The sequence below is a fragment of the Papaver somniferum genome, unplaced genomic scaffold (assembly GCF_003573695.1).
Source record: "Papaver somniferum cultivar HN1 unplaced genomic scaffold, ASM357369v1 unplaced-scaffold_6, whole genome shotgun sequence".
Taxonomy (NCBI): domain Eukaryota; kingdom Viridiplantae; phylum Streptophyta; class Magnoliopsida; order Ranunculales; family Papaveraceae; genus Papaver; species Papaver somniferum.
In genome coordinates, this window is record NW_020648748.1 from 2,297,633 (window position 1) to 2,312,896 (window position 15,264).

A 15,264-nucleotide genomic window follows, 5' to 3' on the forward strand; every position below is an offset into this window, starting at 1 on the left:
CCAAATTCCAGACTATATTTGGTCTGAGACCAAGACGAAAACCAAATTTGGTCGAGCAGAGATTAAAAATCCGTCTGGAATGGGGCGTTGGTATAATAATCGTTTGGAGTGGGACGTAAGTATAAAGTTTGCCTGATGATTTCAAAAATGGAGACGGACTTTATATGTGAGCCTGATGGTGGGGCGGATATTATATGTGATCCTGATGGTGGGGATCACATTATATGTGATCCTGAATAAAATGGGGCGGATGTGTGGATCAGGCGGGGTATAAATGTACGCTCGACTAAATTTTACTCGTGCACCGTAGCGTAGCAACACAGACTAAACCCAAAATTTGGTCCTTTTTTTGGTCTTCAGTTTTCATCGTACCGAAGTGGGAGCTAAAGTTCATAAAAACAGAAAATAAGTTCAAACAACAACAACATAACAACTCCCAAAAAAATCCAACGAAATGATTTATCGAATTCTCATTATTTTTTGGCTAATATGTTTACTAATCCCAACTTTTTGGTTCAGAAAAAATCTATGTTTTGGGTAAGTCCATCGAAAAGATATGAAAACAAATAAATAACAAAAAGAAGAGAAGAAGTTTCACAATAGTTTATGATGCAAACACAGAATAAAGAGTGAGAGTTACCCAGATCCAAGCTCAAGAGTCTTCTCTCTAAGGGGGAGCTTTCGGGAGAGGAGAAATTAAAAGATTATAAGGAAAGAAAAATGGACGGCTTTATAATTTTTTTATATGGGTGGAAAATAATGGGTTGAGATCGATTTCACGGGAATATGGTGCCAACTTTTTTTCTGCTGAACAAATGAAAACAAATTCAAGGGAAAACGGAATCATCCCTAAAATAAATGTGCAAAATACGCCTCCCCCAACTACCTTCCTCAACTGAACTCCGTCCTAAAATTCACGGCGAACCTTGATTTTCATGTTTGGTAAATACTAAAAATTAAGAGATTCAAGCAATGAAGTGGCTATGGACTATGGTCGTGGTTCATTCTCATTAGTTTACATCATACATGAGATATAACTTCACCAATTCATCAATTGGCTTAGTTTAATATGATCAGCGCTATCAAGCACCACAACATGTAACTATCATCGAACAAAAACAAACATTTATAGATAAAGAACAACTTTATAGAAAAAAAAACATCTAACAAAAAATGAAGGCTCCCAACTGATCTTTATTCTATGTTTAGATAAGCCAAAAGTTAAATGTACAACACTACCCCAATTAAATATGAACACACCCTGAATTTTTTCCAACAAAAACAAATTACATACTTTGTCCCAAATCTATTGCCTATCTAGAAAAAAATGGATTTTTGAGGTAGTCAGTGTAAAGCTGGTGTCTAAATTACTTAAGGTATGGTCCTAAATACAAATTGATACTTGGAAATGCCTCTAACAATGATTAACAATATATCAGATCTTCAATGTTCTGCAGGTCTTCCATTTCAGCAGATTAAGTTGTAGGACGGGGAGTAGCTTCTATCGTGTATTTCCCACATAGTAGGTTGAAGATTAAGAGAGGCATCATTGAGGTCAGCTTGAGTATTGAATAGCTCCCTACATACAAAAACCAAAAGATGAATGTTAATATTGTGGTCTAAGAAAATGAATAATAGCCAACAGGACTTCCAGTAATCTCTTTCTAAGAGATGTTGAAGCTTGCGATCTCTGATGCGTCATCGTGACGTCAAAAAATCTCAAGAAGTTCTCAGATGCAATTTCGTGATTTTCATAGCAATTCTTGGAACTCTTGCTCAATCATCAGTAGATTACTAAGATTCTTCATTGTTCTTCTCACTGGTTTGTGATTCTCCATTACAAGATTCAATAGTAAATACATTCAGAAAACTAAGATCACCAATACTAGCATTCAAAATACCAAATACCCATCTACTTTTCTTACAGACCAACACATTCATACCCATTACCAAATTTACAACCAAAACCCCAGTTCAAAGACACAACTGAATTAAACAAACTAAAATCTTCCATCACCAACTTCACAAAAACCATCAACAATACTTGTTATCAACAAAAAGCAACACAAACTTCACTTATCCAAACCGGCCGAAAAGAGAGAAACATCAAGAATCCTTTTACCAGCATCAACAGCAGAATCCAGAAAACCATGACTAAGAGTAGAGTAAGCCATTTTGGAAAAACTTGTTGATCATAATCATTTTTTTTTAAGTCTGAAAACCTGGCTGCTCTCTATACCCCAAAAGAGAACTCTAAAAGTCCTCTTCATTGTAACTCCGGTCTTCGTCTTCCTCATACCGTTCACTGCAACTGCTTCCTGACAAAGCAGGGGATGTATCACCATCTCCATATGATGAGGTTTCCTCATCATTATCTTGTTCATCATTTTCATCTCTCGAAACATCAGGGAGCTTTTCATCAGATTCACTGGATTCCTCTACAAGAGCGCTCCGGGAAATACTCTCGCAGGGGCCTTCTTTTCAACTCTGGGTTTTCCCTCTTGTATGGTTCTAGAAAATATTTTTGGATTGTCTCTCTCAAAATCAAACCTCCTGTGCAGTTTCCAATCAAGATACCTCTGCATCTCTTGTTGTCCTCAGCAACATTAGAATCTTCTTCACTGGTGTTTATCTCCTCCGATGAATATTCAAACCCTGCATCATAACCTACCCCGGAATCACTCTCAGTTTCACTGCCATACTTTGGACCTTTCTACGCTTCTGAGATCTCTCCTCTTCTTTCTGATCAGATATAATTACCGAAGCTAGCACTTGGCTAGATTTGACCATGTGGTGATTCCTGGTAGGTTTTTAATTTTGACGGATAAAATCGGGGAGTATTAACATAAATTTGGTGTGCCGATATATATTGTATAATAGCCTTTGAGAGTATAATCTTAAGGGTTAGGGTTGGGTCTCATTACAAGAAACCAAAATCAAAATCACGATGATGACAGCGACGAATTCTGATATAAGAATCCTGGTTAACATGGAGAAAAAACGGAGTCTAAGAGCGTCCACAGTGGACGACTAAACCCAAATATTTGGTCCAACTACATGAGCAGTGGAAGAGAGTAAAGATCAAAAACCAGACTATACCCAAATTCCAGACTATATTTGGTCTGAGACCAAGACGAAAACCAAATTTGGTCGAGCGGAGATTAAAAATCCGTCTGGAATGGGGCGTTGGTATAATAATCGTTTGGAGTGGGACGTAAGTATAAAGTGTGCCTGATGATTTTAAAAATGGAGACGGACTTTATATGTGAGCCTGATGGTGGGGCGGATATTATATGTGATCCTGATGGTGGGGATCACATTATATGTGATCCTGAATAAAATGGGGCGGATGTGTGGATCAGGCGGGGTATAAATGTACGCTCGACTAAATTTTACTCGTGCATCGTAGCGTAGCAACACGGACTAAACCCAAAATTTGGTCCTTTTTTTGGTATTTGGTTTTCGGTTTTGATCGTACCGAAGTGGGAGCTAAAGTTCATAAAAACATAAAATAAGTTCAAACAACAACAACATAACAACTCCCAAAAAAATCCAACGAAATGATTTATCGAATTCTCATTATTTTTTGGCTAATATGTTTACTAATCCCAACTTTTTGGTTCAGAAAAAATCTATGTTTTGGGTAAGTCCATCGAAAAGATATGAAAACAAATAAATAACAAAAAGAAGAGAAGAAGTTTCACAATAGTTTATGATGCAAACACGGAATAAAGAGTGAGAGTTACCCAGATCCAAGCTCAAGAGTCTTCTCTCTAAGGGGGAGCTTTCGGGAGAGGAGAAATTAAAGGATTATAAGGAAAGAAAAATGGAGGGCTTTTTAATTTTTTTATATGGGTGGAAAATAATGGGTTGAGATCGAACTCACGGGAGTATGGTGCCAACTTTTTTTCTGCTGAACAAATGAAAACAAATTCACGGGAAATCATAATCATCCCTAAAATAAATGTGCAAAACACGCCTCCCCCAACTACCTTCCTCAACTGAACTCCGCCCTAAAATTCACCTTGCCAAACGCACTTTGAAGGTGGAACTTAGAATTACGTTTCCTACAGTACGTTTGGTTGCCCAAGTCCTTGGAATCATGTTTATGATGAAATTACTTTCCAGCAAATCCTCCGTATGGAGCCCAATCCCTCACCCTAAGATTTATCGGGAAACTTATCATGGGAATTGTGGACCCATTCTTGTAATTCTAAAATTCCAAATTTATACGATTTTAAGATTCTTCGGGAAATGCCAATCATACATTGACTTCAAAACAAGGAAGTTGTATTAATCTTAGGTAATTTAAATGTGTTAAACGGTCTGATGTAGTTCTAATGCTCCCTCCCACTGTGGAGGTAGAAATTCGAACCCCTCAATTGGCAGAACCAACTCCAATTTAAGGAGTTTGAAAGTAATCTATGAATCACTAGTCTAGGGTATACAAAAAATTACACACGAGATTATGAAACTATAAATTCCTCGAAATTGTGAATTTTGCAACCCACCAACCATAACCTTTTTTTCTCATACAAATGGAATATCACAGAGATACTCAATTGTAATTTAAATCATTTTTTTAAAAGAAAATTAGTGTCCAATCGTATAATCACCGAACACAGCTCTTGGCTAGCTTGGACCTTGTGGTGGGTCTGTAATTTTGACGGCTTAGATGGTGGTCTAGTAACATAAATTTGGTGTGCTCAGATACAATATAACATAGCTTCGATTATAATCTTCAGGACTAGGGTTTGGTCTCATTCTGAGAAATTAAAATCGAAATCGAAATCGAAATCAAAATCAAAATCAAGATGATGATTGATCCAAGAGTCCGGTATAACACGGAGAGAATCAAATCGATGTTTATGGAGCTGCCAGCAAAGAAAAATGTTGGTGATTTGAAAGAATCTGATTTAAAAGGGAAAAAAGTACTGGTTAGGACTGATTTTAATGTTCCTTTGGATGCTAATCTCAACGTTACTGATGATACTAAGCTTATCAATGCTCTTCCTACTCTCAATTACTTGATTAATTATGGAGCTAAAATTATTATCTGCAGTCATCTTGTAAGTATTTTATTATTATTTTGGGTTTATTTCCTAATTAAATTTCTAATTGATGAGCCCTATTTTACTAAAATCACCATGATTTTGCATGGAAATGAAAAACATGGTTTAGGAGCGATCATATACAGTCATAGTTTAAAAATCAAAAATTAGTTTTTCTTCAGTTTATTGCAATGTATGTATATGTTGAAGATTTGATGACAGGGAGAATCTGTACAAGTACAAGAATAACTTGAGGAAATAAGGTTGTGATGTTATAGGGTTTAGGATCAAAAGACCCCTTTGTTGCTTGATTAATGTCTGGGACTCCTTGATTACTGTTTGTGTTTCTATTTTAACTTATAAGTTCTATTCTAATTATAAATTCGCTTTCAGGTAGCCCCTCATGGTCGTAAGTACAGCTTGAAGCCTGTTGTGTCTAGACTATCTGAGCTCCTTGGAGTCGATGTGAGTTTTTTACCTAAAGCGATCTTGTTTATTGGAACTTGTACCTTGTAATTGTTCTTATTTGGTTTTGCCCTCCTTACCAGGTTGAAATGACAAAGGGATGTATCGGGATGAGAGTTCACAGTTTGGTTTCCAGAATGCCAAATGGAGGTGTCGTACTCCTTGAAAATGTGAGATTATACAGAGGAGAATTGAAGAATGCCCCTGCCTTGGCGAGGATACTAGCATCTTATGCCGACCTCTATGTCAATGATTGTTTTTTAACTGCTCACAGAACTGATGCTTCCTCGGTTGGAGTCACCAAGTTCTTACGGCCATCTGTGGCTGGTTTCCTTATGCAGAAGGTATGCCATTTCATTTTATTTAGTGCACCCAATATATTTTGACAGAATCCATCATCTCTGTTTCTAGTACTGCTACTGTTGAGTGTAGCTGGCCTACCATGATTTCACTGCTAGTTTTCTGGACATTTACATTTTTGGATGACAAAGAAATGAGCTTGTTATAATTCATATCTGAAATATAGGTGTATACAATTCAGAGAGCGACAACAGTTTGCAGATTAGCACATGGTCCGTGTTTAGTTTGCCATGCCTAGATTCTGGATCATAATCATCATATTCTAAAAAGTTTATCATATTGTATGTGCTTTGGGTTCTATGGTGTTCAGGTTTTTCTTTTGCTGTAAATACCGAATGGATAAAATCCAGGTTTAATTTATAATCTTTGTTTAGGAACTTGACTATCTTATTGGAGCTGTATTGAAACCCAAGAGGCCTTTTGCTGCCATTGTTGGGGGTATTAAGCTCTCACGGGAGATAAGAGTAATTGAATATTTGCTGGAGAAAGTTGATATCCTCATTTTGGGTGGAAGAATGATCTCCACATTCAACAGAGCCAATGGCTTACCCGTCGGATCATCCCCTGTTCAGGAAGACATGATTGATACAGCAAAGTCAATTATCGAGAAGGCTAAGGTCAGGGGAGTGGTTCTTCATTTACCAGTTGATGTTGTGATTGCTGACCAGTGTGCACCTGATGCGAGCTGCAAGGTTTGTTTCTTATACTCTTTTGAACTGTGCATCATATCTGATGAATGCCTGGGCGTATGGTTCCACTTACATTATTATTGGGTAAATTTTGTTAACTTGGATGTTATATGGTGCAGACTGTAGCAGCAGCTAGTGTTCCTGATGGTTGGATGATTTTGGATATTGGTTCGGATTCAATCCAGGCATTCAATGCATCTCTTGATACAGCCAAGACTGTTTTACTTCATGGTTCGTTAGGAGTTTATAATTTTGACAAGTTCGAACATGGAACGGAAGTATGTGTCTCACTTACTATTTTTTGTTATTATTATATGCTGTTCAGTTATATAAATAGCGTACGGCACGCACAGTTAGCTAACTTAATCCTGAAATGTATTGCAACTTATTTCAGGCAATCACCATGAAGTTGGCTGAGCTAACTGGAAAGGGTGTAACAACAATTGTTGCAGGTGGTGAGTCAATTAAAACTATCCACAAACTAGGTTATGCTGAAAAGGTAAGCCACACCTCAACAGGAGGGGTTTCCAGTGATGGGCTATTGGAAGGAAAGTTACTTCCTGGTATTTATTCTTTAGATTCAGGTTGTTGATGATATTGTCTTTTGGAAATACGTTTGGAAGATACGATTGGTTGATATTTTGAACTGGGATATTTATCAGTTTATGTAGGATCTGAGTAAGTAAACACGGTTTTTAGTTTCGATGTTAACAAATGATATTTTGAACTGGGATATTTATCAGTTTTTAGTTTCGATGTTAACAAATGATTTTCTATCAAATGTATTTCTTCTATATTTGCTGGGTAGGAGAAAGAATACCAAATTCACTGTCGTAGTAAACTTTGGAGTACCATATTCATCGGGAAACACCAAGCAGGTTACCTGTACTGATCATCACAAAAAATTGAGATAATACTGTAAGGAATCTGGTGATAGTACGAACAGTATACATTTAAATTATCTTATCCTTGTACTGCTAGATTGGCCAAAAAGTGTTGTAAATCATGAAAAAAGTGTAGAAAAAAGTTAACACTCTTTCTGGCTACTTCTCTCTCCTAGTATTTGCTCGCAGTGGAACTATCAGCGAGATTGAAACGCTGAATAGTGCGGCGCCAAAAAGTAACACAAACGCTGAATGGTTCGGCGTTATGCGAATATTCCAGAGAATAACGCCCAATTGTTAGGCGCTAGGTTGGACGTTGTTCCATTAGGCGTTCGACTGCGATGCTGCTCCATCCAGCGTTTGACCCTTTTTTTTTAACTAACAGCAATTTTTTCCAGAATTCCATGTCTATATGTTTGGCAATTTGTTTCAATCGTATTTTGTTTCATAATTTGGAAATTATCAAAGTAAATGTAGCCATTTGAGAATTTATAATCTTCCATTACATTGCAAAACAAAGTTACAATGTTTTTTGAAGAAACTAAAAAATACATTGAAATTGGAATCCTACTTCTAAATAACTTAAAACATTAAAAAGTACATTGAAATTGAAATAAATAAAGTGTAACACTCCATAAAAATGAAAAAACTTAAAAACACTCCATAAACAACAAATAAACTAACTTAAACACTCCATAAAAATAAAAAAAAAACTTAAACACTCCATAAAATAAACAGTACTTAAAAGAATAACATTCCATATGGTTTCATAAGCACTACGACAAGTAATTTAATTCAGGTCAAAAGATATTATGGGGTTGTTGGCTGAACTGAGTATCATAAACAGTGTTAGGCTCGCTTTCCCCCAACAACGCATCGGTAAATTCATTTTCTCATTTTTGATATTGTGCATTTCCTTGTTGTGATGTAGTAGATCCATCTTCGATCCTAGGAGTGTGAAATCCTTGACTCGTAGCCCGTTCATATGAACCACCTAATGTGAGGTCTTGTGATGTAAAAGCTTCATTTGGATTGTTTGGAGCATGGATAGATGGTATGGAAGAAGATGTAGGTGTCCCAGATGAGGAGCATGAAGTTGTAGCCAATTTGTACGAATCGTCCCATGGTGCTTGACGAGATCCAAGCTGGTATGAACATGATTTTTCCATCCACCTAATGCAATCTTCCTACAAGTATATAAATTAGAGAATTTAGTCGAATATTCAAGAAACTTAAAATGACAATGAGTACAAAATGTAAATGTACTTACCACTGTCAAATTCATCTCCCGAAAGTTATATGGACAAGGAACCCTTGGAACTGGTATTTGACGTTCTACGCCGGTTTCATTGGAAAATGGTAAAGTGAGTTCTATCTCCGACAGTTGTGATGGGGGCTCATTTTGTTTGTGATAGGTATATGTCTGCGACATCATGTCAGGAGGATAGTGACTGGGAAACAAACTGCGAGGAACAGCTGAGCTACCCACTGCTATCTCATCGACGTTCTGTGCATGGTATGACTCAGTGACATAAGGTCCAACACTCTTCTTCGTCCACCAAGTGTTATATTGATCCTCAGTGACTGTGTAATAGTCATTGACCTCTACTACAATATCATCTTCATCAACTGTTTCCAAATTTGGAGGATTTGCCGGACCACAATCTCACTTGTAATTTGCCTCTACAATCTCTCCGCCAAGTAACAACCAACTGTTGTGCGCTTTTCAAAGTGAAAAAAAACTCTCTTTGTGGACAGGCAAAGTTGATAACCGTTATCAATATCAACCTCAAAGCAATTAGGTAATTTGACGACAAAAAACTCCTCTTTTGCTGAATCAAAAGCCATGATCCTTGTTCTACCACTGAAGTTGTGCTCCACCCAGTGGAGAGCTCCGTTGAAGAAAACACCATTTGAATGATTAAAGTTGTAATCAATGTCACATATATCTCTCCATTGGCCCCTATTTTTACCACTACTCTTTTTCCCCACCAAAAGTGTGTACCTGGACTTTTCCAACATTTCCGATTGTAGTTGGATTCTCGAATTCGTAATAGATTCTGACAACCTTGTATTCGTTGGTAGAAGGAAGATAACCAAACCCTGATGCAAGCGTAAGATTGTAACACTGAAACAGTTTTGGAAGGCTCAACTTTTCTCCAGTAATTGGATTAAAGACATAGGTTGGATCTTCGTAAACATGGATAAACTTTGTATATTTGATGTTATTAACTCCAGTCCGAAAGTGGTCGACATAATGGACATAGTCGTCCACAGATGAACAGATTAACCCATTGCACGAACCAACTAGGGAAAACTCAAAGTTTATTGTAAATTTCTTTTTGGACAAGTTTTGAAGTTTATCATCATAGTACTCTCTATAGTAGATAGAATTTTCACCTGTATTTGCTCTCAATCTTCGAAAGCAAAGAAAACTCACCTTATAGTTGTTACAAGCACCAGCACCGTCCTCGTTACCATGAATTTTCCTTATCAATTTCCATTTCAAGTGATTGATGGCGACGAAGATGAACTCGAGCAAAGTTTGGACCTACCAGAAGATTTCTCCATGTTTTGCATACTTGTTCGAGGGATGATACACGCACTGCTGGTAACCGAGAAAGTATATCTGTTATGATATCTCCCGGGAGCAGACAGTCATATGAATCCATTGAAATCTCACCAGAACAAAAAGCTTTGTGATTTACAAAACCGCATCAAAAGTCAGAACCCTAATCCTGAATCGCCATAATGTGATATAGAAGCTGCGTATATTATTCGGCGACCAAATGGGTTTTTATCCCGTCTCAGACAGTTCAGTCCAAACATGGACGAGCTAGTCCAAAGTTCAATCGATCTAGCAAATACGATCTTTTCTTATTATCTGAACTGCCCTTTTCATGTTTTTGTGTTCATTTTATTCTTAGATTATTTTTTGGAGAGAGATAAAGCGATTACACAGAGGAAAGTGAAGAATGAAGAACAAAATCCACTGAAACGAAACCAAAAATCGTTTAACCTTGAAATCGTTTGTGAAGCTCATCATAGTGATCTCAATTCTAGAGGTAATAATCGAATCGACTTCTCTTTTTAACATCACTGCCTAAACATTGATTTAATTTTATTCTTAAGTTTAGCTAATTGAAATGATCTCGAATCGAATCACTAGAAGGATTTGACGTCTCAATTGAATTGAAATGAAACTGAGAACGACGTACTCTCGAATCAAATTGAAAAGATTTAATGTAGTTAAGCGGATTAAAAACACAATTTAGGTATATGAAATCTTAATTAGATGTTGTTTTTTAAGAAATTAATTTTAGGGTATGTATCATGGATCTGTATTCTTTTCATTGTGATAGTTTTTTTGATTTATCGAGGTCATGAATTCTAAAAAGAAAGATTTTATTACAGGAGATATAGTTAGGGTAAAATCATGAAAAATTCCCGATTGAATTTCTATTGTGCTTGATCCAGTATTGAAAACACATAACAAGGTTCTTATAGACAAAGGTATGTGCAACTCTTGTCATTGATTTATGAAGTGAAATATAATGGATTTGGATTGCAAAATTTGCAATTAGTGAAATTATTGTTGTATGGGAGATGATGATTATGTGTCATAAAATTTAAAGCAGGCGTCGTTGGCACTCATGAAGGGAAAAGTTTGATTCTCGCATGTGTTGCGGAATCAAAATAAGAGCATGGTAAGGAAATGTTTGATAAATTGGAAGTTAGGATGGATGAATTTGAACAAGTCATTTTGGACAAACATACGGACAAAATAGCACCTAAACAAAAGGAGTTGCTCTCGTACGTTAGAGGGTGAGCACTAACCACTCATTCTGTTCCCAACCATTTTTATACACTCCTTCCTAAGTGAAGTAGTTTCCACTTCATGTACTTCTTACAGTTAACTTCCACGTATCCATGTGATGGAAAAATGTTAGGGTGTAATATTTTAGTTTTATGGTGATCATATTTATACACATATTGATTATTTAGGTGTACATAGTTGTACACATGTTATTCATTTTGAAGTTTAAGAAATTAGATAAAGCACTAATATGTACATAGTCGTACACACATGTTATGTTATTTAGGTATAAAATATTGATTATTTAGGTGTACATAGTTGTACACTTGCAGAACTATATTTTATGTATACTAACCTAAAATTAGGAAAACACTAATGTGTATAGGTGTTGGATTTTTTAAAGGTGTGTAGGAATATGTCATGATTCATCTTTGATTTTTTAAAGGATAAAGAATTGCACATAAACTCATTCTTAGTGTGTACATAATTGTACACCTGTTGAACATGTGTACATTGTTGTACACAAGTTGACTTTTTATGTGTACTTAATTGTACACCTGTTGATCGTGAATGTGCACATAGTTGTACACTTGTTGATTGTTAATGTATACATAATTATACACCTATTGATTGCTGATGAGTGCATATATTAAATCCTGGATCGGATATTTAGTTTTCTGAACTGAATTTTCCATTGGGTGTTCTATGTTCATCATGATTTTGTCATCCCATTGGTTGGTCATGATTTTGTCATCACCTGTTTATGGTCTTACCTGAATATTTAGCATTATTTTTCATGCTCATTGTTATTGCAAAATTCTCAAAAATTTGATATGTTTGTTATCCAGTATCGTGAAAATGGCAAAAAGTATTCGTGACTGGTACTCTATCCACATGCAAGTTATTTTCTTGGCTCTCCTTTTTGTCAGAGGTCGAGGTCATCTAGCTTCCAACTCTCCACCATATTTTGGACCTTCAAGGAAGTTGGATTTTGATCTAGAAATGGTTAGTCATTATTTCCTTACTCGATTATCAGCCACAAGTTGTTTTTATTTTGTGTACGACTGGCACCTGTTATCTTTGGCAGGTAGCTCTACAATCTGACTGACCTGAACTGATTTGTTTTCATGTTGTTGTAGTAGGTGTACAATTAATATGAAGTACTTTAGTTGAGCATATTGGGACTTGCCAGTAGTCATTTCTCTAGTGTTAGATGACGACACTATACCACGTTATTAACGTGTCATATATGACTAACAAAAAAATCTGTGAGAATTAGGTGACGATTGTTTTTGAGGCAAACTGACCTAAGTTAGTGTTATTGTATTATCTTGAATAATTTGTGATCATTAAACACTTTTCTTACCAGATCGTACACATTTTCTATTAAATTGTTAATGTGCACATAGTTACACACACATTGAGTCTTAATGTGTACATTATTATACACGTGCTAATTTTTAATGTGCACGTAGTTGTACACCTGTTGATCATTAACGTGCACATATTTATACACTCGTTTTGTTGATATACCATATTACAATGATAAACGGACCTTTATCTCCCACTGGGTCATCTGTTTAGTTTGAGGGGGGAACAGTGAAAAGTGGGATACTACGACTGTTTCGGTTGTCATTAATTTGGTGGAATTGAGTTTGCATTTAGTGGAAACACTAGATGCTCCTCTTGCTTCTTCATAGGTATATATCTTTATTTTGTGCATTTGTCCTCGTTAATGTGTACATAATTGTAAACATGCTTCTTATTATACAAGAATCTTTTATTTTAGATTTAATTGTTATTTTCTGTTTACATCTTTAATATGATATGTGGTGTTAACTCAGGGGAGATATGGAAAGACCGGATCATTTTGTAGGCGTGTATATAATTGTACAAGATGATAAAGATGAGTTCCCCAACTAATGTTGCTATGCTTGCAGCCCAAGATGATGCAACACGGTGCAAGTAATTTGTTCTAGTTGTACACTTTGGTTCCCTTGATGATTCCTACCTTAGTATTGGTCCTAACTGATAATATGATTGTGCGCTTTAGGCTTTCTTAGTTGAATTTGATAAGTACAATCTTCGTTTAATGAAATAACATATTGATTCTTAATGTGTACATAATTATACACATGCAGATAGTTAATGTGTATATAGTTGTACACTTGTTGATTGTTAATATGAATAATTGGTGTTGTGCATGTTTTACAGGGGTGTACATATTGGTGCACCTATGTAAATCTTATGAAAAAGTAGGATTCCCTTGTTTTACAACGGTGTACATATTGGCGCACCTGTAGGAAGTAATTCCCATGAAAAAATAGGTTTGTGTGTGGTTGTGAATGATCATCTTTATGCATGTTTTGAAGCGGTGTACATATTGGTGCACCTCTTTTATTCCCTTGTAAAAATAGGTTTTGTGTGGTTATTCTACATGTTTTGCAGGAATGTACACATTGATGCACCTGTACAATTCCCATCAAAAAGTGTGCCCGATTGTGAATATGAATGATTGATTTTATGCATGTTTTGCAGGGATGTACACATTGGTGCACCAGTGTATTTTCAATGAAAAAGTAGGTTTGTTTGTGGCTATGAAGGATTGGTTTTAGGAATGTTTCACATGGATGAATACATTGACGCACCAATGTACTTCTCATGAAAAAGTAGGTTTGGTTGTGAGTATGATTGATCTGTTGTGCATGTTAGTAATCTACTTTTCAGTAAAGTGCAATGAATCACTGTACTGGGATATTTCGAAGCCATATTAAGTTTGTGTAGTAATGCCCACATGGATTGTGTCTCTGACCATAAACTAATTTTTTATTTTGATCGTTTTTTTTTTGCATTATTTCTTGTGTGGATGTTGGTGAAAGGATATAATCACTTTCTTTTCAAGCTGCGATTTCTTATGTTCATTGTTTTGTCCTCGATGTTATCCAACTGGAGCTTGGCATGGATGATATTTTTCTCAGTATGTGCGGACTAGGGTAGCAGTCTGGCTATCATGGATTTTGGATTTTTTTGGATTTTTGCAGCGGTGTACATAATTGTACACAAAAATGTAAATTAAAATTTTTTTAAAATGTAAATTAAAATTTTTTAAAAATGAAAATTATATAGTCATATGGGTACTCTTTTTGTAGCTCTCGGAAAATGCTTTCCAAATATATAAAGTTTGTCGATTTTGGACGAGCGGTTTAAAAGATAAATTGTTTTTAATTATTTTTTAAAATTTTTGACGTGTCACGTCCATTTTGAATTTGTCGGTTACAACACAGTTTCCACTCGCTATACGTGTGCTTTATGAAACATGTGTGGAGGTCAACAGCGTCTTTATACATATTTTGGACTAATCTGTTCCTAATTGAAACGGGGTGGACTAATCTGTTCTTTTTTGGGAGGTTTTGGATTGAACCGTTTTTTTCCTTTTTTTTTTTAGTGGTGTTGGGTCATAATTAATTTTTGTTAGTTTTTTTTGGATGAGAAGAGAGGAATTATTAATAATATGATTTGAGATGAATTTTTTTGTTGTGGTTATGGTTAAAGGCTGAATCTAGTTCTCTTCTGGCCCCACAAAAATATTTTAGACGAATAAAAATCTGCGCTTTTTTCACACCGCCAATATTCACTTCTGATACACCACCACCGAGTTTATTTTCCCTCCGAACTAAACCCTAGCTAATCACCGAGTTTTTTAATATCGCGTTTTTTATCCACTGCCTCATCTCCTCCCTTTTCCTATCTCTGTTCTCCTTCGGTGATCATATCTGCCTTGATTGTTCATTGTTGATTTGGCTCTAATTATTGTTCATTGTTTGCAGCTACGATTTTCATTGCTATGGATAAACCAAGAAAACCTATGGTATGTTGGTAAACCTTAACCCTATAATTTTTTTTTTGATAAAAACCCTGTGGTATGTTGGTAAACCTTAAATCCTATTAAGTCTTTTTTTTGCGATTGTTTCTTTTTCCAGTATCTACTTCTCCCTTCG

At 35.8% G+C, this 15,264-nt stretch overlaps 1 protein-coding gene across 1 annotated transcript; it reads left to right on the forward strand.

The window, feature by feature from the left end:
- The first annotated feature begins 4,745 nt into the window (after positions 1-4,745).
- Positions 4,746-7,360, forward strand: LOC113343431 (phosphoglycerate kinase, cytosolic-like). The gene is made up of 6 exons (XM_026587610.1): positions 4,746-5,069; positions 5,445-5,516; positions 5,600-5,860; positions 6,251-6,568; positions 6,685-6,843; positions 6,960-7,360. The coding sequence occupies exons 1-6, from the start codon at positions 4,815-4,817 to the stop codon at positions 7,155-7,157; spliced, it is 1,263 nt and encodes a 420-aa protein (XP_026443395.1). The 5' UTR covers positions 4,746-4,814; the 3' UTR covers positions 7,158-7,360.
- Positions 7,361-15,264: the final 7,904 nt, after the last annotated feature.